This window comes from Phascolarctos cinereus, unplaced genomic scaffold (assembly GCF_003287225.1).
Source record: "Phascolarctos cinereus isolate Bilbo 61053 unplaced genomic scaffold, phaCin_HiC Scaffold_2;HRSCAF=192, whole genome shotgun sequence".
NCBI classification, from domain to species: Eukaryota; Metazoa; Chordata; class Mammalia; order Diprotodontia; family Phascolarctidae; genus Phascolarctos; species Phascolarctos cinereus.
This window is the reverse complement of record NW_027555625.1, coordinates 147728217-147753555: the sequence shown is the minus strand read 5'-3', so window position 1 is coordinate 147753555 and position 25339 is coordinate 147728217. Positions and strand designations below refer to the sequence as shown.

General features: G+C 39.1%; 1 protein-coding gene across 1 annotated transcript in view; it reads right to left on the bottom strand.

Moving 5' to 3' along the window:
* The window catches only part of LOC110209462 (two pore channel protein 2-like), a 57035-nt gene extending 54111 nt beyond the window's left edge, over positions 1 to 2924 (bottom strand). The window contains 1 exon segment of the mRNA XM_020987953.2: positions 2433 to 2924. Within this exon segment, the coding sequence (XP_020843612.1) occupies positions 2433 to 2537 (105 nt within the window). The 5' untranslated portion in view covers positions 2538 to 2924.
* Between the last annotated feature and the right edge of the window lie 22415 nt (positions 2925 to 25339).

The window sequence follows — 25339 nt, the reverse complement described above, 5'->3', positions numbered from 1 at the left end:
TTCAGCCTTCTCAGCGTTTCTGGCTCTGAAGGTTCTGAAACACTCCCCTTGCTTATTACATGTTACAGCAGCTATACTCTGTGACTTTCTGCCAAAGAATTTTTTTAAAATCTTAGTTAAAAATACTTTAAGATAATTTTAAATATTTGGCATCACAGTATTTTAGACTCTTGAAGATCATTTAATCTAACCTCTCTCATTTTACAGAGGAAGAAACTGAGGGTTCAGAGAAATAAAATCCCTTGCATAAAGTCATATAGCTAGAAAGTGACATGCCTCGGACAAGAAACTAAGTCTTCTCACTTCCTATTGAGCATTCTTCCCACTAGATCACACTACCAATCTTTGCTAACTTTTCCTATACTCTTCCTCTGGAAATAACTACAGTCATTCCCTCCCCCCAATCCAAGAAGAATTACCCCATCCAAGCTGACCAACAAACATGGCAGAACATGACGCAGGTGTGAACTGTTCAGATCACTTTTTTTTAACTTGCTTCAGAAGCCAAATAGAAGCCAAATATATCAGGGATGTCTAGATTCGGAGATGGCAGATAGACCTCTCAGTAGTTGGAGCTTGGAAGACTGGAAACTGAGAAAGTAGCAGTGTGATATAGTGGACAAAACACCAGCTTGGAAATCAGGGGCACCCCCTTCCCTGAATTCACATCCTCTGGCTTAGTGACCTTAAGCAAGCTAATTCATGCTTCTATCCCTCTGTCTCCTCATCTGTAAAATGAAGGGGTTAGACTAGTTGATAAGGTCCCTTTCAGCTCCTAATCTATAATACTGTTTTACTTCTCTCCAAGGGCTGGGACTAGAGTCAAGAAGACAAGTTCAAATCCAGCATGGGACACTTAACTAGCTGTATGACCCTGGGCAAGTCACTTGACCTTTGTTTGCCTTAATTCACTGGAGAAGGAAATGGCAAACCACTCCAGAAAAAAAAAAGTCAAGAAAACTTCATGGACAATATGATTTGCAGGGTCACAAAGAGTTGAGCACAACTGAACAACGGACAAATGAAATGGCTGTTTGGAAGCTGTGAATCTTGGGGGGAGGAGAGATAGCACAAAAACATCCAAAGAGAACAGGAAATGGCCCAATCTAGAGGCCACATCTTAGGAAGTCCCCTCTTCCCCCACCTCCTCCAGTTTTCCCTTAAATAGGAGAGAAAAAGTGGGACAAACTTTGGGTTTGGTTCCTCGGGTCAATATAAGGCTACAAGTGTAAACTAAGATCCCTCCTCTAGATGGAGGGGATTAGTGCACACACAGAGTTTTCTTTGCAATCATAATCTATAAACTACTCCTGGATTTAGCTTCAATCTTAGCCATGGTGCTCTGTTGTTTCCCCGTCTGGTTTTGATACTCACAGAGGAGTCCAGGAAGCAGTGATGTGGATTCACTGCAGTGACAGAGGCTAACAGAAAGCGAGCAGGGGTGACAACCCAAAGCTGAGAAAGGGTAAACATTCCCAGAACAATCCACGTGTAGGCTGGGTTCTCAATTTACAGCATGGGCTTCCAAGCCATTCTCCCTAATTCTAAACAGCAGGGCTCCACCTGCAACTAATGAAAGCATGCTTAAAAGGTAGAGGGTGAGATGATTGGAAGAAGATCGGAAATGGCACAGAAATAGGGGAAGCATTTAACTTTGTCAAAAGAACTTTTCCCTGAGTTCAGAGGATTTGGAGCTGAATGGAACCCGAAAAGAACAATTTGTCTAATGCCTGATTTTACTTGTAGGGAAACTGAGTCCCATAAAGAAGAAGCCATTTGTCTGAAGTCCTACAGGTAGTAAGAGAGGTGAGCCAAGTTGTATTAACCCATGCTGAATGTTGGATTCCCTAGTGTAGCGGTGAATAATACCGACTTAGGTTCACCGTTAACTTAGAAGTTTGTTTCTCCTTCCTTTCAATCCCTCCCAAATAGAGTCCCAATTAACTCCAAGCTCTAGATGCATCTAATCACTGTTTTGAATTTATACTAAACCTTTTTTGAAGAATGAAGGATCAAAACACAGTAGAGTCCAGCTGCCCTACATAAACCATTAGAAACACGTTGCTTGCGATCTGAATAGGAAATTAAAAAAAGAAAAAGAAATACAGTCCATCTGAGGAAAGAACTAGGGAAAAGGGGTAGAGATCCAAGCTTGTGAACAAGTAGTGGGGTACACAGGATTCTAAACCCCTTTGCTTCTTCAGCAGGATCTTTTTAAAGAGAGAAGGGCGTAAGATTATTGGAACTGTGAGAGAACCGCATAACAACCTGTTTCTCTACTTAAGTTGGGTATGGAAGGAAGGGAGGGGGTACCGGGGACACGCAAGGGACCTCCAGTCCGTAGGTTAGTATAAACCGGGGCGCCCTCCAGAGCCGCGTCTTCCCACCGCGCGTCTCCCCCTACCCCACTCCGTTCCCAGCCTCGCCTTTACCTCTTCTGTGGGCTGCTCTGGCTCCGGGCTAATCTTGACTGAGTGACCCTCCCTGGCTAGGGGGGCCTCGTTACTCGCTTCCAATTCTTCTGTGGTGCCAGGCATCTTAAGAAATTTCGTGCTTCAGCCAGACCGAAGTGGACACCTCCGGCCACTGAGGCGACAGCCTGACTTGAGTCTGGGGAAGTAAAGAAAGTGCAGGAAACTGGACAGTGGCCCAAGGTGCTTGCAGCTAACGGAGGCTGTTGGAAGGTGCTCCAGGGCTCATTGCCTGGGCTCGGCTGAGAGGGCATATCCCTCTCTGCAGCCTGGGAACACTGACTCCGCTGGAAAACTGAGGGGCGGCTAGCGCGGGCTGAGAACAGGAGATTTAATGGCTGTTTCACGTGACTCGAGAAGCCGAGGGAATTATTCAGCCGAAATCCTTGAAAGGGAGTGGAAATTCCAGCAGTTCCAGATGCGTGTGGACAGACCTACAGACTTACCCTCCCCTAAAACAGGTCTCCTCCCTCGGCTCCCCAGCTGTGGCCTCTTTCCTTCCCTAGTCCTGACCCAGGCTGGACCAGAGTCTAAGACCTCTTGAAGAGGAAGGGGTCGTATGAAGTCTGAGCAGGGAGGGAGCCCACCCAAGTGGGGTGCTGGGAACTAGTGGCTGGAGGCTGACCAACACGACCTATTCTGGGAGCCACTTCGGGTTGCCATCCCTCGGAAAGGTCTTCTGAACAGCTGCTTGCTTTGGCTTTAACCGAAACAGGCTGGTGAAACCGTCCCTAAGCCTAAAGAGGGGCCCAAAGAGACTCCAGGAGGACTGGGGTCTCAGAGACGGTACTTGCCACCTGCCTATCCTGGGCAAAGTTCGTTCTCTTTGGAGTTCTCTGGGACGTGGGGAATGGACAACGAAAAGGAGTTCACAACGAACATGGAAAACTGGGGAGCTTTCCATATGGCATTTGGAAATGCTAAAGAGCAGTGCTTGGTCTGGTAGCCTGGCACACCTGTTGTTACTGGCACTATGGACGCCTCTTCTGTGCCTGGGGCTCTGGGGACTTTTTAAACCTTCAGACAAAAACAACAACAACAAAATCATATATTCCAGCTTTATTATCAATGATCCAGGTTGATTAAGTAAGACTTTGAAAAAACAATAACCATTCCTCCCCCAAAGCCGAGCCACCTCAGAGTCATAGGCCTCTGAGTGTCACATAGGTGACCGGGGGTTCTCCCAGACCAGGTCAGCTCTCAGGTGATGGACTATTTGGCCCCATCAAGTCTTAAAATATTCTGCCAAGGGTTGGAGATGGCTATCAGAGTAGACTGGAAGCTATGAAAATGCAGGTTTTTCAAAGCATCCGAGGCAGCACAGCAACCATAGCAGCTCACGTAGGTAGAGCACTTTAAGAGTTTGCAAAATGCCTTATATTTAATTTGTTGTTCAGTCGCATCCTACTCTTTGTGACCATATTTGCATTGCCATTTCCTTCTCCAGCTCCTTTTACAGATGAGGAAACTGAGGCAAACAGGGTTAAGTGACTTGTCCAGCTAATAAGTGTCTAAAGTCAACTCTGAACTAAAGATGAGTCTTCCTGATTCCAAGCCCAGTGCTCTATCCACTGTACCACCTAGCTGCCCACTTAATGCAATTGTCTTCAAAAATTGACTTGAGAGTGGGATTTGTGCTGCTTTGGTCAAGCATATTTCAAGCTCCTTTAGCTGAAATTAGATTGCTTGTATTAAATTATTGGTAATAGTAATATATGTAAGAAAGCATCATAGTGTAATGGCTTGTCTTGGAGTTGAGGAGATCTGCCTCTGACATGTAGCAGCAGACCACAAGCAGCTTCTCAGCGTTCCAGGCAACCCTCTAAGACTATGAGTTAGAAAGCTATAGAAGTGGAAGGGGCTTTCACACTGGGACTTTTCCACAACAGGAGATTGCCACACCAATGAAATCAGAGGGTTAGGCCAAATACATATGTGTATGCAAAATACTGGTTTCTGCAAAACTTGGTCAGAAAAGCCCCTGCTACATAATATGTACTATGAAAGACCTGTTCTCTAGAAGTCTGAAGCCTATTCTAGTATTTAGAAAAAGAAATAAAATCTTCTAATATAAACCAGAATTAAGATGTTTTCCTTTCTTAGAGGTCTAGGATATGTTTGACATAATAGATATTAAGTACTTGTTCAATTAAAGTGAATTTACATGGCCAGTTCTAAAAATGGAAGAAAAAAGTCTGCCTAGGGGAGCACTAGAATCAAATGGGCAACAAGGAGAGGGAAAGAGTGATGGTACAGGGAGGAAGGCACTGCAAAGAAAGTCGGCATATCGGGAAGGACAGGTAGAGTTGTAGGAGGAAGGCGAAGGAGGAAGGTTACAGTATCAAATACGAAACCAAGACAAGACTGGAGAGATTCCTGGTAGCAGCCAGGGCTCTTAGCCTGCTTCTGTTACAGAGAGCTGCTCTCCTTACCTTAGGTAAATAGTCCTATGTTGGATAAAGTGCATACATAACTGAATTACTCTGATTTTTAAATGTTGTCTTATTTCATTACAAAGGGCTGGGCTTGGCTAGTTTAATTTCAAATTACAGCATCAAAGTATATTTTAAGAGTTTGATGAATCCATGTCCTCATTGGGTGTGGATTCTTCTTCAGCTCACCAGATCACAACCTTGCCATATTTTTTCAACCTATGTGATTCTTAATCATATTTTTTCATTATTCCTTCATAGGTGGGTCTTTGTAGTCAAGAAAAAAGTCATCACATTAGGGCCAAAATTCTGGCAACAAATCTCTCCTCAAGTAGCTAGACTGGTCAGTCCTCAGAGAACATACAGAGTTTACACCTGGAGTGGTATTTGAAGCTTTTCCAGTTTATTAGAATCTACCAGGGCTTTTGCTCCACTGGCCTAGCCACTAAGAACTCCTTCACACCTTAACAAGGTGTCAGAGTAAGATTTCTGAGGAGGTACAAAGGATTATGGGATTTAAAAAGAAAAATTAGGCAGGGTGTATGTCATACTGTCCCATCTGAAGTGTTGGGAGTGCTCTTCAGAATTTCCTGTTACCTAGTGTCAGCCATGGAAGGGAGGAAGGGAGATTGCTTTATGCTGCACATTCCAATTTTCTCCTATAATGTGATCCTCATTTCCCCAATGGAAAATCCAGAGTACAATATAGAATCTTTATGCTGACAGAGTAGATCACAACTTGTTTTTTCCTGTACTCAGAAAGAGGATAGCTGCCTACACTTTACTTTTGCGTTGTTGCATATGGCTTGTATTAAACCATATGGCATTCCAGCAAAGGAATGCAGCTGTCTGCAGTTCTTTGCTTTATAAATAAGAATGAAGCATTCAGACACAACACTGGAGCACAGAATCTGAAGGAAGAGTTCAAATGTCTTTAAATTATCAGATTCTAGTTCAATTTAGTTTAAGATTTTTTATGTTCTTTAGTTTGGACTTTTAAAAAAGGCTATTTTCTCAAAATAACTCCCCTTTTCATTCTCACTTGACTTTTAACCTTACTAGGGTGGGGCAACTGAGGCTTTGTCCAGGAAACTGAAATTTAAAGGGCACTGACATCACTTGTATTCCTTCAGCAGGCAGGAAAAAACAAACCAAACAAACAAAAAACAAAACAGGATTAGCACCAACCAAGTTATCAACTTTCCCATTACCAACCTCTTAGCAGCCTGAGGCCCTTTCTCCCCACCACAGGACCAGCTCCCTATCTCTACTGAATTTTTCTCTAAAAATCAATTCAAGAGTGCTTTGTTGCTTGTTCTTGCTCCAGAAGTTAAAATTGCTCATTATACTTATGGTTACAAATCCACCACTCTTGCACAAATTCACAGCATCATTCAATGTCCAAGTTGAAGGAGTAAGACTTCGCAAACACAGAAACTGTGATATGGAGTTATTCGGGGTTCGATCAACAAAAAGTATCCTTGGTGCAACTACATGGCGCAGTGGAAAGAGCATCGGCCCTGGATTCAAGAGGACCTGAGCTCAAATCCAGCCTCAGACATATAACACTTACTAGCTCTGTGACCCTGGGCAAGTCACTTAACCCCACTGCCTAGCCAAAACCAAAACAAAACAAAAAGTATTCTTGCTGGTCTACAATTTTTCTATAGCAGCACAACTGAAATCAAGTATATTTCTAAATCTCTGGGCCTCTATTGTTGCATTTTTTTTTACGCAAATGGGAAAAAGGTGGTGACAATATGGGGTTCTAAATTGCACCAATTCAATATGCGTTTTTTAAAGAACTACTGTGTGCAAGGCACACATTTGTTAAACATTAAAGCAGCGAAGGAGAGGCTGTGAATAGAAAGCCCAAACTCAGGTTATTTAGTATTTTGAGGGCGAGTCAGGCTTGAAGGTGGTTGTTTTGGCTCTTTGTCAGAACTGTTTCCAGGAATTTTGCTAGATATGGGGTCTCAGTTAAAGCCAGTGTCCCCAGCTGGGTGAGTTGCCAACCGACTTGGGGCCAACCAATAAAGTTACTCCCTCCCCTTTGATGATTCAGTACAAGAACAGGGTTCCAACATGTCCACAGCTACCCTAGAAATGTTGGAACAATAGCATTTTCCAATAAAGTCCTACCTCCAGCCCCTCTCTGAGGAGAATATCTTATACCAAATATAAGAAGGGGGTTGAGGAAAACAGTTTAGCAAAACTAATCCTGTGGCAGTGTTCCACACTCATAAACTCCCACCTTTGCAAAGAAAAGGAGGTGCAATTTTACATCTCTTTTTTTGAGTCTGAGCTTGCTCATTATAATTATACTGTATTCATTTTTTTCTATTTAAATTATGATCACAACTGTGTATCCTGTTTTCCTGGTTTTGTGTACTTCATATGCATATATAAGGCTTTCCATATTTTTTGTATTCATCATTTCTAATGACAGCAATATTTTATCATGTTCAAGTAGCACAATGTATTAGATATTTCAAAATGAATGGATATTCCCCAATGACTGGACATCTACTTTGTTTCTTATTCTTTGCTGTTATAACTATTTTTGTGTTTACAATTCCTTTCTATCTTTGACCTCATTAGCATATAGACATAGCAGTGGGATTTACAGGTAGAAATGATGGGCATCCTAGCCATTTTCTTAGCATTGCTTTCCAGGTAGCCCTACTTTTAGGCAATGTTTAGTAAGCAAAGCATCCTCCTAGATACCATGGGGGATAAATGGATAATGCGGCAGCTAGGTGACAACAGTAGTTAGAGTATGGGGCCTGGAGTCAAGAATGATCCTCTTCATTAGTTCAAATCCAGCCTCAGATACTTACTAGCTGTGTGATCCTGGGCAAATCACTTAACTCTGTTTGCCTCAGTTTCCTCATCTGTAAAAGGAGCTGGAGAAGGAAATAACAAACTACTCCAATGTCTCTGCCAAGAAAATCCCAAATGGGGTCATGAAGTCAGACATGACTGTAAAAAACTGAACACATAGATGGATAAGATGTGGATCCTACCTTCAAAAACCATGTAACCTAACAGTGTACAAAATAAACAAAAATGGAAATGTAAGAAAAAAAGGGGAGAAAGAAGCATATAAACATATACGTAATTATTAAAGGAAAGGGTACTGGATATGGAGACAGGAGACCTGGATTAAAATTTCATCTCTGCCACTTACTAGCTTTAAGACCTTAGATCTTAACATTTCTGCATCAACTCCTCACCTGTAAAATGGGGGCAATAATACTTGCATTACCCACCTTACAGGGTCATTTAGCACTTTGTAAGCCATAAAATACTAAATTTCAGCAATTGTTATAACAATATATATAGTTATTCTTTTGGGGTTTGGTCCAAACGTGGAATTTCACTGTGATGCGGGCAATCTTGACATGGAAACTCCTTCAGCAAAACAGATCAGCAGAGTCTTAGAGAAGGAATTCTTAACCCTTCACATGCCATGGATCTCTCTGACAGACAGTCTGGTGAAGCCTATGAACCTCTTCTCAGAATCATGCCTTTTTTAAATAATTGAAGGAAATGCTAACTTTCAATCAGAGGTTAGAAAGATGTTAATCTAGGAAATGATGTTTGAATAATGTTTTGAGGGAGGTTATGGCTTATCAAAGTCAATGGAGGTGGATTAAATAATCTCTGTGGTTCCTTTTAGCTTTAAACCTATAATCCTGGTATTTGTGAAGGAAGGAAAAGGAGCAAAGAGTGACTGCATGAAGATGGGAGGTAGAAAGATTCACATGGAGACGGGGATAACAAATAGATTTTCTTGGCTACTGCTGAGTGGTCATAGCAGAAGAGGAAACATTCTTGATTCTGTACTTTGAATTCATTGGAGAGAGAAGGGGAAAAGGACAGTATTTGCTGGCTTCTGAGGAATCTGAAATGACAACTCTAAAAAGCCTTGAGAGTTGTTATTGTTGTTTTTGAAGGGCTATGTCTTTCACATTTTTTTCAAGTTTCTTTCATTTTTTTTTTGTTTATGTACAGTATAGACAAGATGGCCCCTGAGGATGCTTCTGACTCTGAGGTTCTGTGATTCTTTCTAGTAAACAGACTTCAAGCTAATTAGTTTGGGTCATAAAAGGAAATTATATTTTAAAAATGATAATAACACACATTTCTATCAGACCTTAAGATCTGCAAAGTACTTTCCTCACAATAGCCCTGTGAGATATAGAACAAGTGCATTATTAGCTTAATTTTTTCAAAGGGGAAACTGAGGATCAGAGAGGTTAAGTGACTTGCCCAGAACCATACTGCCAGGAAGTATCCGAAACAGGAGAAAAACTTGTTATTCTGACTCCAAATTCAGCATCCTTCCACTATACCATTAGTCAGGCAAAAAGAAATTACAAAATTACACTCACAGACACAAACACACCAAACCCCTCCAGCATCCAATTTCAACAGGGAATGATCCATAGGTTGCCATGATCTGATCCTTTGCTTTAAGACCCTTTACCACTTTTCTCCTCTATTCACTTGATTGTTCTCATCTCCTCTGCCCCAATTTTCAAATTCTGCTCAAGTCAAGTACCCCTACATCCAATTCTTTGTTGCCTCTAAACCATCCATTATTCATAGCATTCTGTAATCCTATCTGCTAAATCCTGTCCTTCCCTTCCTTAGGCCCTTTCTAGCATGGGAAGACTTATATGAACTGATACAAAATGAAATAAACAGAACCAGGAAAATGATATACACAGCGATTACAATTTAAATGGAAAGAAAAGACAAAATAAAAGAAACAAAGTGTTGCAAAAATGATAATGATGAACCTTTGCCCCCCCAAAAAGATATGAAAAGTCACACAAACACCCCTCCTACCTTCTTTACAGAAGTGGGGGAATGGAGGTATAGAATAAAATGTAATGTCAGGTTTTTTGTTTGGTTGTTTTTTTATATGTTGGTTGGTTTTCTTTTATAAAAAAGTTTTCATTTCAAGTTTAAGATAACTTTCTGGGGAGGGGAAAGTAGGAGAGATATATTGGGAAATGTGGTTGATATTAAGAAACAAAAGAAATGAATAAAAATGTATTTTTAAAAAACTGGTCTCTCTAAGAAGGCTTTCAGACCAAATATGTTTATTTTTATATCAACATCCAAAACCCTGACCTTTGGTCCAATCTGGCACAGTTGCAAATACAATGCTTGTTCTTATTCCCCGTCCTTATTTGTATGTTGTTGTTCGAGGTGTTATGGTACAGTTTTCATGTGGATATACCACCTTTCTTCTGACCTTGCTCTTTAAAACTTTCCATAATGTCTAATATCAAGCTCTCCACACAGAAATAATAATGGTAACAATAATAACAAAAATTAAAGTTTACAATGTGTTTGACATATAGTAGCTCATTTAAGCCTCATAACAACCATGAGGTAGATGTGGTAATATTACTACAGGTACTATTATTCCCATCTTACAGATGAGGAAATTAATTCTCAGAGAGAAGAAATGACACATAGCTATTAAGGGTCAGAGGTAGCATTTCAACCCAAGTCTTTTTCCATGCCCAGCATTTAAGCTACTCGTCATTATCTGACTAGCTTCTAAAGGAGTTTTATATAAAGAATAGGTAGATGGAACTCTCTTTATCTTTTCAAATAATTTTCTCCAAATCCTCCTAAGGACTCCTCTAATTCCTTATAAAGCAAATTCAGTGAATAACAATGGTTATGTAACACCTCTAGGCTACTCCCCCCAACTTGGCACTCTAAAGTGAAGAGGAGGTATCCAGAGTGTTGCTGCTACCTGTGGTTCTAGTGAGAACCTTTTGAGTCTTCAATCCTAACACTATAGCGCCAAGCCCCTATAGGTGTGCTTCCCTTTAACAATCAGCTACTAGATACAATTAATTCTTTTTTTAGATAATATTTTATATTTCCCCAATTAAACATAAGACAATTTTAACATTCATTTTTTAGAAAATTTTGAGTTCCTAATTCTTTCCCTCCCTCCTTTCCCTCACCCTTCCTAAGCAGTAAGCAATTTAATATAGGTTATACATGTGCAATCATGCAAAACATATTTCCATATTAGTCATGTTATGAACGAAGAAACAGACCAAAAAGAAAAAAACACAAAAAAATAAAGATAGTAAAAAATAGTATGCTTTGATATGCATTCAGACTTCATCAGTTCTTCATGAATCCTTTGGCATTGTCTTGGATCATTGTAATGTATTGCTGAGAATAGCTAAGTCATTCACAGTTGATCTTCTATATTGCTATTACTGCGCACAATATTCTGGTTCTGCTTACTTCACTTTGCATCAGTTTATATGAGTCTTTGTAGATGTTTCTGAAATCTGCCTGTTCATTATTTCTTATTGCACATTATATTCCATTACAATTATATACTACAACTTGTTCAGCCATTCCCCAATTGATGGACATTCTCTCAATTTCCAATTCTCTGCCACCACAAAAAGAGCTCTTATCAATATTTTTGTACTAATAGGTCCTTTTCCCTTTTTTCTGATAATTTTGGGACCGAGTAGTGGGATTGCTGGATCAAAGGGTATACAGTTTTATAGCCCTTTGGGCACAGTTCCAAATGGCTCTCCAAAATGGTTGGCTCAGTTAACAACTCCACCAACAATACATTAGTGTCCCAATTTTCCCACATCCCCTCCAACATTTATCATTTTCCTTTTCTGTCATATTAGCCAATCTAATAGGTGTGAGATGGTACCTCAGAATTGTTTTAATTTGCATTTCTTTAATCAATAATGATTTAGAGCATTTTTCATATTACTATAGATAGCTTTGATTTATTCATCTGAAAACAGTCTGTTCTTATCCTTTGGCATGTATTGATGGGGAATGACTTGTATTCTTATAAATTTGACTTGGTTCTCTAAATATTTGAGAAATGAGGCCTTTATCAGAAATACTTGCTATAAAAATTGTTTCCCAGCTTTCTTCTTTCCTTCTAATCTTGGTTGCATTGGTTTTGTTTGTGCTAAACCTTTTAAATTTAATATAATCAAAATCATCCATTTTACATTTCATAATGCTTTCTATCTCATTTGGCATTAGCTCTTCCCTTCTCCATAGATGTGACAGGTAAACTATTTCTTGCTCTCCTTATTTGCTTATGGTATCACCCTTTATGTCTAAATCATGAAGACATTCTGACCTTATCTTGATATACAGTGTGAGATGTTGGTCTCTACCTAGTTTCTGCCATACTGTGTTCCAGTTTTCCCAGCAGTTTTTGTCCCCAAAGCTGAGGTCATTGAGTTTATCAAACATTAGATTACTATGATCATTTACTACTATGTCTTCTGTACCTAACCTATTCCACTGATCCACCATCTATTTCTTAGCCAATACTATATTGCTTTGATGATTACACTTTATAATACAGTTTGAGATCTGTTGACTAGGCCACCTTCCTTCACATTTTTTTTTATTAATTCCCTTGATATTCTTGACCTTTTGTTCTTCCAGATGAATTTTGTTATTATTTTTCTAGCTCTGTAAAATAATTTTGGTACTTTGATTGGTATGGTAGTGCATAAATAAATTAATTTAGGTAGAACTATCATTTTTATTATATTGGCTTGGCCTAGCCATTAAAAATTTATATTTTTCCAACCATTTGGATCTGACTTTATTTGTGTGAAAAGTATTTTGTAACTGTGTTCATATAGTTCCTGGATTTGTCTTGGCAGATAGACTCCTAAGTATTTTATGTTGTCTATGGTTATTTTCATTGGAATTTCTCTTTCTATCTCTTGCTGCTGGATTTTGTTGGTAATATACAGAAACGCTGATGAGCTTTGTGGGTTTATTTTATATCCTGCAACTTTGCTAAAATTGTTAATTATTTCAACTAGTTTTTGAGTTGATTCTGTAAGTATACCATCATATCATCTGCAAAAAGTGGTAGCTTTGTTTCCTCACTGCCTATTCTAATTCTTTCAATTTCTTTTTCTTCTCTTATTGCTATAGCTAACATTTCTAGGATAACATTGAATAACAATGGTGATAATGGACATCCTAGCTTCACTCCTGATCTGACTAGAAAGTATCACCTAAAGTAAATGAAAACACCCCCTGGTGGGGCACTGGAACTGTCAGGGGTAGGGTGGCAGACTGGGATGGGGAGAGCAGTAGTAGCCTCTGGTGCAACTGGGGGGCGGGCATTGAATAAAAATAAGGGGGCAGTGGAAGCATAAGGAAAGAAAATAAGAAAAAATTTGAAAAATGTTTATATATGTTTCATCTGTTGTATAACAGAGTTAAAGTCATAGTGATTATGTTATTTTCCAAATAAATACAAAATGCAGGTGTTTTTATTTTATTTTTGGCTAGGCAATGGGGTTAAGTGGCTTGCCCAGGGTCACACAGCTAGTAAGTGTTATGTGTCTGAGGCTGGATTTGAACTCAGGTACTTCTGAGTTCAGGGCCGGTGCTCTATCCACTGCGCCACCTAGCTGCCCCAACAAAACACAGGTTATAACTAATCAGTGGTCAAGGTCTTAACAAACAATTGTTGGCAAGCAAGTGTGTCACATTGTTGGGAAGCCCAGCATGCATCAGGAAGGAATATGAGCATGTAATGACTTGTTTACAATAGGATACTATGGTTACATGATACAATATTTCATCATCAAAATTTCACTGCAGGAAAAAACCCACAAATTTATAATAAATTATTAAATTTAAGATGTGTTATTTTTTAAAAAAAACATATTTTTTAAATGATGCAAATTAAAAAAAAACATTAAAAGGTTAAAGAAAGTAGATTTCCAGGAGGGGCAGTGAGTATTTTTTTTTAAAAGGGCCAAATAAGCTTGAGAACCTCTGTTTTAGATAAATACTACTTACTATTTTAAAGAAAGTTCCATTTATTGCTATGTTCTCTTATGTGTTTTTAATAGGAGTGGATGTTGTATTTTGTCAAAAGCCTTTTCTGCATCTATTGAGATAATCATATGATTTCTGTTAGTTTTGTTATCGATATGGTCAATTATGTTGACAGTTTTCCTAAAACTGAACCAGCTCTGTACTCCTGACATAAATCCCACCTGGTCATAGTATATGATTCTTGTGATATATTGCTGTAAGCTCCTTGCTAGTATTTTATTTTAAATGTTGCATCAATATTCATTAGGGAAATTGACCTATAGTCTTCTTTCTCTATTTTCACTCTTCCTGGTGTAGGTATCAGCACTATGTTTATATCATAAAAGGAATTTGGTAGAACTCCACTGCCTATTTTTCCAAATAATTTATATAGTATTGGAATTAGTTGTTCTTTAAATGTTCGGTGGAATTCACTTATGAATCTATTTGATGCTGGGGATTTTTTCTTAGGGAGTTCATTGACGGTTTGTTCAAATTGTTTTTATAAGATGGAGTTATTTAAATATTCTATTTCCTCTTCTGTTAATCTGGGCAATTTGTATTTTTGTAAATATTCATCCATTCCACTTAGATTGTCAGATTTATTGGCATGTAATTGGGCAAAATAACTCCTAATGATCACTTCATTTTTTTCTTCACTTATGATGAATTCATCCCTTTCATTTTTGATACTGGCTATTTGGTTTTCTTCTTTCTTTTTTTTAAAATCAAATTAAGCAATGGTCTATCTATTTTATTTGGGGGGGGTTATTTTATTATATTTATTTTTATTAATTCAATGGTTTCCTCACTTTCAATTTTTACCAATCTCTCCTTTCAGTTTTAGGATTTCCAATTTGGTGCTTAATTGGGGATTTTTAATTTGTTCTTTTTCTAGTTCTTTTAGTTTCATATCCAATTTATCAATCTGTTCTTTCTCTATTTTACTGATGTGAGTGTTTAGAGATACAAATTTTCCTGTAAGTACTGCTTTGGCTGCATCCCATAAATTTTGGTATGCTGTCTCACTGTTGTCATTCTCTATAATGAAATTATTGATTGTTTCTGTGATTTGTTCTTTGACCCACTCATTCCTTAGGATGAGATTGTTTAGTTTCCAATTAATTTTAATCTACTTTTCCATGGTCCTTTATTAATGTAATTTTTATTGCATTATGATTTGAAAAGGATGCATTTAATATTTCTACCTTTCTGCATTTGACTGTGAGGTTTTTATGTCCCAATACACGGTCATTTTTTTTATGTAGGTGCCACATACTTCTGAGAAAAAGGTATATTTCAGGAGCCAAGATGGCAGAACAAAAGCAGTGACTTGCTTCAGCTCTCCCCCAAACCCCTCCAAATACCTATAAAAAATGGCTCTAAACAAATTCTAAAGCAGCAGAACCCACAAAAAGATAGAGTGAAACAAATGTTTCAGCCCAAGACAATCTGAATGATTGATCAGAAAGGCATATGGCACTGGGAGGGGAGGGGAGGGGGAGCACAGTGTGGCATGGGCACACAGGCCTCAGAGAACCTAGAGCAGGCCTCAGAGGACTGAACTGTGGGCAGCTGTGCCGGTTTCCAGACTTTTCAACCCAAGAACGCCAAAGACAACTTAGAAGGTCAGTGGGAAAAGTCTGTTTCTGTGGTGCTGAGAAAGGAGCTAAGTCTCAGATCCAGTTTCAGAGCGCAGAGCACGGGTCCCAGGCAGTGGCTGCATCCTGAGCTTCTGGCCCACAGAGGAATCAAGTGGCTTATCAGAGGGGCTTGCAGGGATCTTTTTACCAGTGCTGAGGCAGAAATCTCTTGCTTTGCCCATGCTTGGATCTTGGTCACAGTTCTGGGCAGTGGTCCTGGGTTGAGGAAGAGTGCTGGCGTGGTGGAGCTTGTAGTTGCTGTGGAGAAGAAACCTTCCTCACAGTTCCAGGACAGAAAGGAGTGCTTGTGGTCACTAACAGACCAGAGCACAGGCCAGGAAAGGAGTAAACACCTCTCCCCTTATCATACCACCTTGCAAGAACTGAAAATTTACGGGTCCCTACAAGTATCTCTGAAAACAGCTGTACAAACCCCCAAAGCTTGGGACAGTACATTCTCCACATTGGAAGCAGACTCTCACCTTAACAAAGAGTTTAAAACTCAAGTAATTGGCCAGGATCATGAGCAAGCAGCACAAAAGAGTCAGACTATATTATCTTACTTTGGTGAAAAGAAGACAAAATATACAACCAGAAGAAGACAACAAAGTCAAAGCTCCTACATCCAAAGCCTCCAAGAAAAATATGAATTGGTCCCAGGCCATGGAAGAGCTCAAAAACGATTTTGAGAAGCAAGTAAGGGAAGTAGAGGAAAAACTGAGAGTGATGCTAAAGGAGACCCAAAAAAATACTGAAGAAAATAACACCTTAAAAAATAGCCTAACCCAAATGGCAAAGAGGTCCAAAAAGCCAATGAGGAGAAAAATGCCCTAAAAAGAAAATTGGCCAGATGGAAAAGGAAGTCCAAAAGCTTACTGAAGAAAATACTTCCTTAAAAATTAGAATAGAGCAATTGGAAGATAGTGACTTTATGAGAAATCACAACACAGTAGAACAAATCCAAAAGAATGAAAAATTAGAAAACAATGTGAAATATCTCATTGGAAAACAACTGACCTGGAAAATAGATCCAGGAGAGAGAATTTAAAATATTGGACTATCTGAAAGCCATGATCAAAAAAAGAGCCTAGACATCATCTTTCAAGAAATTATCAAGGAAAACTGCCCTGATATAGTAGAACCAGAGGGCAAAATAGAAATTGAAAGAATCCACAATCTCCTCCTGAAAGAGATCCCCAAAGGAAAACTCCTAGGAATATTGTAGCCAAATTCCAGAGTTCCCAGGTCAAGGAGAAAATATTACAAGCTGCCAGAAGAAACAGTTCAAGTACTGTGGAAACACAATCAGGATAACACAAGATTTAGCAGCTTCTACATTAAAGGACCGCAGGGCATGGAATATAATATTCCAGGGCAAAGGAGATAGGATTACAACCAAGAATCACCTACCGCAAAACTGAGTATAATCTTCAGGGGAAAAAATGGTCATTCAGTGAAATAGAGGACTTTCAAGCATTCTTGATGAAAAGACCAGAGCTGAATAGAAAATTGACTTTCAAATACAGGACTCAAGTGGAACATGAAGAGGTAAACAGGAAAGAGAAATCATAAGAGACTTATTAAGATTGAACTGTTTACATTCCTGCATGGAAAGATGATATATTTGTCAGTATTAGGGTAGTTGGAAGAGGAAAAATTATATGTATAGATAGATAGATTGATAGAGGGCACAGGGTGAGTTGAAGATGAAGGGGTCATATCTGGAGAATAAAATTAAAGGATGAGAGAGATTATACTAGAAGAAGAAAGGGAGAGGTAGAATGGGGTAAATTATCTCACAAAAAAAACAGAAAAGAAAAGCTCTTACAGTGGAGGGGAAAAGGGGAAGGTGAGAGGGAATGAGTGAATCTTATTCTCATAGGATTTGGCTTAAGGAGGGAATAACATACACATTCAATTGGGTATGGAAATCTGTCTTACCCTACAGGAAAATAGGGGGAAAGGGACAAGAGAGCAGGGGGATGATAGAGAGGAGGGCAGATTGGGAAAGGGGTAATCAGAAGTAAATACTTCTGAGGAGGACAGGGTCAAAAGAAAGAATAGAATAAATGGGAGGGCAGGATAGGATTAAGGGAAATAGAGTTGTTAGTTTTTCACAACATGTCTACTATGGAAGTGTTTTGCATAACTGCACATGTATAACCTATATTGAGTTGCTTGCCTTTTCAATGAGGGTGGGTGGGGAGGAGGAAGGAGAAAATTTGAAACCTAAAGTTTTAAAAACATGTTTAAAAAAATGTTTTCACATGCACTGGGAAATAAAATAGGAAATGGGGTACAGAAGTCTATCCTGCCCTACAGGAAAATAGAAGGGGAAAGGGATAAGAGAAGGAGGGAAGCATAGATAGAAGAGAGGGCAGACTAGGGGAAGGGGTATTCAGAATGCATGTCATCTTGGGGTTGGGGGGAGGGGTGAGATGGGGTGAAAATTTGGAACTCAAAATCTTGTGGAAGTAAATGTTGAAAACTAAAAATAAATAAATTTATATTAAAAAAAACAAACAAACCCTTCCTTGTACCTTTAATCTTAGAACTTCTAGCAAGATAAGAGTAGCTTAGTGAGATGACAGATTAGAAGGCAGCAAGATGAAAAAAAAAAGAAAAAAAAAGGTATATTTCTTTCTGTCCTCATTCAGTTTCCTCCAGAGTCTATCATATCTAACTTTTCTAAAATTCTATTCACCTCCTCAACTTCTATCTTGTTCATTTATTTATTTATTTTTTGCTAGATTTATCTAGTTCTGAGAGGGGAAGGTTAAGGCCCCCCACTACTATAGTTTTACTGTCTATTTCCTCCTATGACTTATTTAACTTCTCCTTTAAAAATTTAGGTGCTATACCATTTGATGCACATAAGTTTAATATTGATATTACTTGTCTATGGTAACTTTTTAGCAAGATGTGGTTTCCTTCCTTATCTCTTTTAATTAGATCTGTTTTTGTTTTTGCTTTGTCTGAGATCCGTGTTTGCTACCCCTGCTTTTTTTTTTTTACTTCAGCTAAAGCGTAATGGATTCTGCTCCAGCCTGACACCTCTAGTGTGTGTGTCTCTCTCTGTTTTAAATGTGTTTCTTGTAAACAACACATTGTAGGAGTCTGTTTTTTAAATCTACTATGCTATCCATTTCCATTTTATCCCATTCACATTCACAGTTATGTTTACTGTGTTATTTCCCTACATCCTATTTTCCTCCAGTTTATCCTTTTCTCTCTTCTTTCAAACGGTCTCTCCTCACCAGTGTTTTGCTTCTAACCACTACCTCCCTGAGTCTGCCCTCCCTTTTTTTGGTCTTCCCCCTTCTCTTCTCCTCTTCCCTTCCTACTTCCCTATAGGGTAAGATAGATTTCTATATCCAGTTGAGTGTGTATGTTATTCCCTCTTTAGACCAATCCCAATGAGAGTAAAGTTCAAGGGATGCCCACCCATCCCCATCCTTTCCTCCACTCTAATAGGCCTTTTATGCCTCTCCCAGTGAGATAATTTATCCCATTCTACGTTTCCCTTCCTTCTTCTCCCAGTATGATCCTCTTTCTCACTCTTTAATTTTTTTCATATCATTCCATCAAAGTCAATTTATACCTGAACCCTCTGTCTATATATCATCCTTCCAACCGCCCTAATAGTGATAAGGTTTTTGAGTTACAAGTATCATCTTCCCATTTAAGTATGTAAACAGTTTAACCTTATTGAATCCCTCATGTTTTCTCTTTTCTGTTTACATTTTTATGTTTCTCTTGAGTCTTGTATTTGAAAATCAAATTTTCTGTTCAGCTCTGGTCTTTCCATCAGGAATGCTTCAAAGTCCCCTATGATATCTGAATTGTTTCTTTCAGACTGTTTACAGTATTTTCTCTTTAACCTGGGAACTCTGGAATTTGGCTATAACATTCTTGGGACTTTTCATTCTGGAATCACTTTCAGGATGTGATCAGTGGATTCTTTCAATTTCTATTTTACCCTCTGGTTCTAGGACATCAGGGCAATTTTTCCTTGATAATTTCTTGAAATATGATGTCAGGATCTTTTTATGATCATGAATTTCAGGTAGTCCAATAATTCTTAAATTATCTATCCTGGATCTATTTTCCAGGTCAGCTATTTTTCCAATGAGATAGTTCACATTTTCTTCTATTTTTTTTTCATTCTTTTGATTTTGTTTGATTGATTCTTGATGTCTCATGGAGTCATTAGCTTTCATTTGCCCAGTTTCTAATTTTTAAGGAATTATTTTCTCCAGTTAGCTTTTGTACCTCCTTTTCCATTTGGTCAATTCTACTTTTTAAGGAGTTGTTTTCTTCAATGAATTTTTGTACATCTTTTTCCAATTTTTGTGCTTCCTTTACCTTTTGACTCTTTTTTTCATGATTCTCTTGCATAATTCTCATTTCTTTTCCTAATTTTTCTTGTACCTTTCTTCTTTTATTTAAAAATTTTTTTTTCTGATCTCTTCTAGGAGTTCTTTTTTTGAGCCTGAGACCAATTCTCATTTTTCTTTGAGGTTGGGCATTTTGACATTGTTGTCCTCTCCTGAGTTTGTGTTTTGATCTTCCCTGTCACCACAGTAACTTTTCATGGTCAGGTTCTTTTTATTTTTTTGTCATTTTCCCAGCCTATTTTGTGACTCTTAAAGTTGGGCTCTGCTGTTGGGGTGAAGGGGGCACTGTCCTAAACTTCTTGCATTGGGGGCCTAGGTCTTGGCAGCTGACCTGCTGCACCAGGGCAAGAGATCTCACCACTGGCCTGCTGACCATTGACCTGCAGCAGCGCTCGGTGCTTCCTGCTGGCTTGCTGGGTGTAGCCTGCTGCTGGCTTGTCCAGATACTGCCTGCACTGGACTATGTTCCCCCTTTGCCCAAGATAGACCTTTTATGCCAACTTCTAGGTTGTCTTGGGCTGGAAAATTGTCTGATCTTAACTTTTTGTTGGTTCTGCCAGTCTAGAATTCGTTTTGAGGAGTTATTTTTATAGTTGTTTAGAGGTAAATTTGGGAGTGTTCAGGCAAATTTCTGCCTTATTCCACCATCGTGGCTCTGCCCTCAGACACAATTAATTCTAATAAAAGCATTCACCCATAAACCTCGGGTATACTTTTCAACAAATTCACATAGAATCCATGGGAACAGTAGGCTCAAATATAGAGAAACATACCAAAACATTAGTAAGGCAAACATTTATAATACATTTGTGGCAAAGGCAAATCACAATTATTATTCCTGTGTTCCCCAAACTATATGTCCATTCAACCTCTCCCCAGAGCTCTAGGTATATATTTTCAATTTCCTAGAGCAAAATAGGGACCATGTGTTAACCTGTAAGGAATTAATGATCAACTAGTGAGAAGGTAGAAAGATGGATTCCACTTCTTTCCCCTTCCATAACCAATCATAGTTTTCCCTCAAACACAACTACACTGTACCCTTAAATACTTCCTCCTCTATTCTCTTCCACTGCTGGCTTTCTAGAGCTACATAGGATATAGGCCCCTTAAGTAAGTTATAACCTACCCCGACTTAAACACTCTTAGCAGCTATGGCTGACGAGATCTTCCACAATCCCCCATCCTAACCCCTGAGCATGCCCACATCCTGCCTGTAGCAGATATCCCTCAATGATGGCACCTGTCCTCCAAAGAAGTGGACAGTAAGTAAGCCCAAACCCCAACATATGACAAGCTTTATTTTGGGGGATTTTTAGTGGGAAACAGCAAGTAGCATAAGGATGGGCATGATGGATGGATTGTGATTATGCAATTATATTCTCTCACACCAAAAGTCCATAGCTCTTCCAAATTTCCCTAATTTTGCTAAGGATACCACCATTCTTCTAGTCACCCAACTTTATAACTTTTGTCTGATCCATAACGCTATTCTTTCCCTTACCCCACATAGCCAATCTGTTGCTAAATATTGTCATGTCTACCTCCACAGCATGTCTTCCATCTGTCGCCTTTTTCCTGCTCTCATGGCCACCAAACCAGTTCAGTCCGCCTTTACAATTGCAATAGCTTCCTGAGCGCTCTCTTTGCCTCAAGCCTCTCCCCTTTCCAATCCATCCTCCACACAGATGCCATAGTGATTTTCCTAAAGCACAAGCCTGACCATGTCACTCCCTACTCAAAAAACTATAGTGGCTCCTTATTGGCTCTAAGAAGGAATCCTATTTGATCTTTACCTCATTTTACTATTTCTATTTTCTAAATTCTATAATATTTGGAATTATTAGTATAGTAGTACATATAAAATTTGTCTAAGTCTACATAAGTATTCATGTACTAAGGATGTGTGTTCAAAACTTTTTTTTTTAACTGATAGGGGCAAAAAGTCGAAAAGGTATGAAGACTACTGGTCTAGAGGGCATATCCTTCCAGCACTTCAAAGTCAACTTGCCTAAAACAAAACTCATAATCTTCTCTCCGAAATTTGCCCCACCTTCCCTGTATTAATAGAAAGATCATCTTCTCAATCACCCAGGCTCATAACCTTGAAGCCATCTTGGATTCTTCTCTCTCCTTTCTCGCTCTCACATCAAACCAGTCACTAAGTACTATTATTTCTACTTCTTCACTTCCTATCTCATTGGTCCTTCCTCTATACCTTTATTACAATGCTCTTAATTCAGGTTTTCATCTATAGAATGTAAGTTCAGTTCGAGTAGAGATTGTTTTGGTTATTGTGTTTGTATCCCCAGTGCCAAGCATAGTGCCTGGTACATAGTGGTGCTTAATAAATGTTTGTTGCCTAATTCATTTATTGATTCCAGACTTTTTGTATACTTGAATGGATTTGTGAGCTCACTGGTGTGGATTCTCCCACAATGGTGTAGACTGCAAAAAGATCAGAGAAAGAAGTTGAATCCCACAGTAAAAAAATAAACAGGGAGAATTAACTCAGGTAGAAGTTTTTCTAAGAATAAAATTCTGATTACACAAACATAAATTTTCCCCATGAGGAAGAAAAGGGAAAACTGCCTTAAGTGTCCAATGTGTATGTACAAAGTACTCAACCGACTTGGTTGTTTTAAGAAGGTTACATTTTTATTTTTACTAATTTTAAATTTTTGTTGATATATTTTATTTTTTTCCTTCTTTTCAGTCCAAGATGACTTCAAGCTTATGAGCCCAGGTGATTGGGAAGATGATATTTCTATTAATATAGGGAAGTTAAGGCAAGTTTAGGTGAGAAGAGGATAAGTTTAGTTTTAGACAAGTTGACTTTGAAGTGCTGGGAGGATATGTCCTCTAGACTGGTGATATCCATCCCCTCTTCCCTACCCACAGAACCAACCTCTGCAACAATGAATGAAAAAGGAAAGGGTGAGGGTTAGGGGGAGAAGCAATTCAGCAAGATTACTCAACACACCAACCAAGCCCGGGATCATATCCAGTGTTCCCCATCCGCAGGCTCCTGCCCACTCCCACCCTTCAACTCCTGCACAGAAGAGAGAAACGCACACTTTCTCATTTCTTCCTCAGGGCCGAGCTTGCTCATATAATTATGTAGTATGCAGTCTCATTTTTCCTTCTATTTACATCATTGTAGCCATTGTGTATTGTTTTCCCATCAACCAAATTAGACTTCTAGAAGAGTAAGGAGAAGATTATAACGTACAGAAGACGGATGCAAGAACTGAAAATGAGTGGCAAGGTTCTGTAAGAAGAATATCCAAAAGACTGGAGAAAAGATTTTTTTTTTTGCTATATCGGCAATAAGCAGAAAGCCAGGAAGGTTTAGGACCACACTTTGGGTTGGATGGATTATGGATAACAGTCAGTGGAAAAGACAGGATTACTCAAATCTTGTTTTTCTTCAGTACTGAAAAACATTGGTTTAAAGGCTCTCTTCCAGTAAGGCAAATCTAATGCATATGTCAAGCTCATAAAAGATTCCTTAGCAGATACGTTTACACAGATAACTTTATCCCCAGGAAATCTTTAAGATTTTATTAACATAAAGGGAGTCATAAATGGAAAAAAAAAGCCTTGATCAAATTTGTCAGATAAGAATTTGGCATTAAGGACATACAATACGATAAATATTTATCAAGCATCTAGTTTGTGACATTCTGTACTCTTCAAGATTTGTAATTGTAGTAGGGGGAGCTCTGCCTCCGCCTAATGAGATGTTCAACCTGTTTCTCAAGTTGTTCTCCCCACCTCCATCCCCAAAAGAAAGCTTCAGAGAGGGCTGAGGTGGGTTTGCCCGAAAAACTTTATCTGCTGAGATGAGACAAAACAAATCTTCTAGAGCTAGAGTCTGCAGAAGGAAGAAGTGATCTAAGATGTGACCAACACACAGAGCTTTTCAAGGGAAAAGAGACAGACAGGGCAGTGACCTGAAGGGAAGAAACCAGGTTCTTTTCTTAAAGTTGATTTTTCATAATAAGACTGTAGTTACAAGGCTGTGCCCTTGGGCAGGAACAGGTTTGTGAGTTAAGCATCGAAACAGAATACTGATACTGAATAGCTGTTGTTGTTGTCTATCCTTTGTTCTCAAAGAAGACCCATGACATCAAGGAGGCGATGCCATGGCATGCAAGTGAATTGGATTTAAACGAGGGAGGGCTGTGCAAAGTCACCAGCCTCCCTTTCTTCTCCAGAGCCAACTGGGTCCAACAGCAAGATATAGATCAGATGACCAGAGATGGCCCTGCATGCATTGGGAGACCTTGGCCTTTTTAAACTAAGGTCTTTGAGAGATCTCAGTTTGACTAGGCAACACCTATTCAGTGGGGAGCTAGGAGATACAGTGGATAGAGCATCAAACCTAAAGTCAGGAAGATGAGTCTTCCTGAGTTCAAATCTGGCCTCACACATGACCCTGGGCAAGTCGCTTTCACAGTTTCCTCATCTGTAAAATGTAAAAAAGCTAAAGAAGGAAACGGCAAATCACTGAAGTATCTTTGCCAACAAAACAAAAAAACAAACCCAAATGGGGTCATGGAGAGACAGGCACTGAAATGACTGAACAACAACACCGATGGACCCCTTATCTGAATTGCTAACATTTATATGGCACTTAGTACGTGCCAGGCACTGTGTTAAGTGCTTTAAAATTAGTGTCTCATTTGAGCCACATAGCAACCCTGAGAGGCGCTATTACTATCCCTATTTTATAGACAAGAAAACTGAGGAAGAGAGAAGTTAACCTTTACCCAGGGTCACACCGCTTGTAAGTGTCTGAGTCCAGATTGGAACTCGGGTCTATCCTGACTTCAGGCCCAGCCCTGTATCCACTATGGCACCTAGCTGCTCCTACCTCCCAGAAGTCAGAGGCATGGTCAGAAGGAAGTAGCCAGTGGATAGGATCAGCAAGAGGAGGATTCAGTGTCTGGTCCAGATTGCTAGCTCCTGCCTTCCTGAAAGAGATTTAGACCAGCCAAGACATCCAGTACTCAGTTTTCCAATTTGACCACACATTGGCCCACTCAGAGGTTTGCCTGGGGACTACTTGAAGGCTGTCTTTTAGTTCTCTGTGGGAGCAGCTAAGGCGGAGGTTTGAATCTAAGTACCGAGATTTCAGTTTAAACTTTTGGGGTTGGTGCCCTGCCTACTGACTAAGAGTTTGGGCTGCCTAGACTGGAAGGAACCACGGTCTATTTCACATAATAATTGGTTTAAAGTACTTGGTTTTAATTCCTTTTCATCTCTTATTATGAATAGCACAAAACAGGGGTTCTTAACCTAGTGTCTGTGAACTTTTTTTTAATGTTTTGGTAACTGCATTTCAATATAATTGCTTTGCAGTACTAAGCATTTTATTTTGTGCACTTAAAAATATCATTCTGAGAAGGGGTCTATATGCTTCATCAGACTGCCTAAGGGCACAGATGTGGTTAAGAACTATTGGCATTAAATTAGCATATACTTGTGTTATTGATAGGGATAGG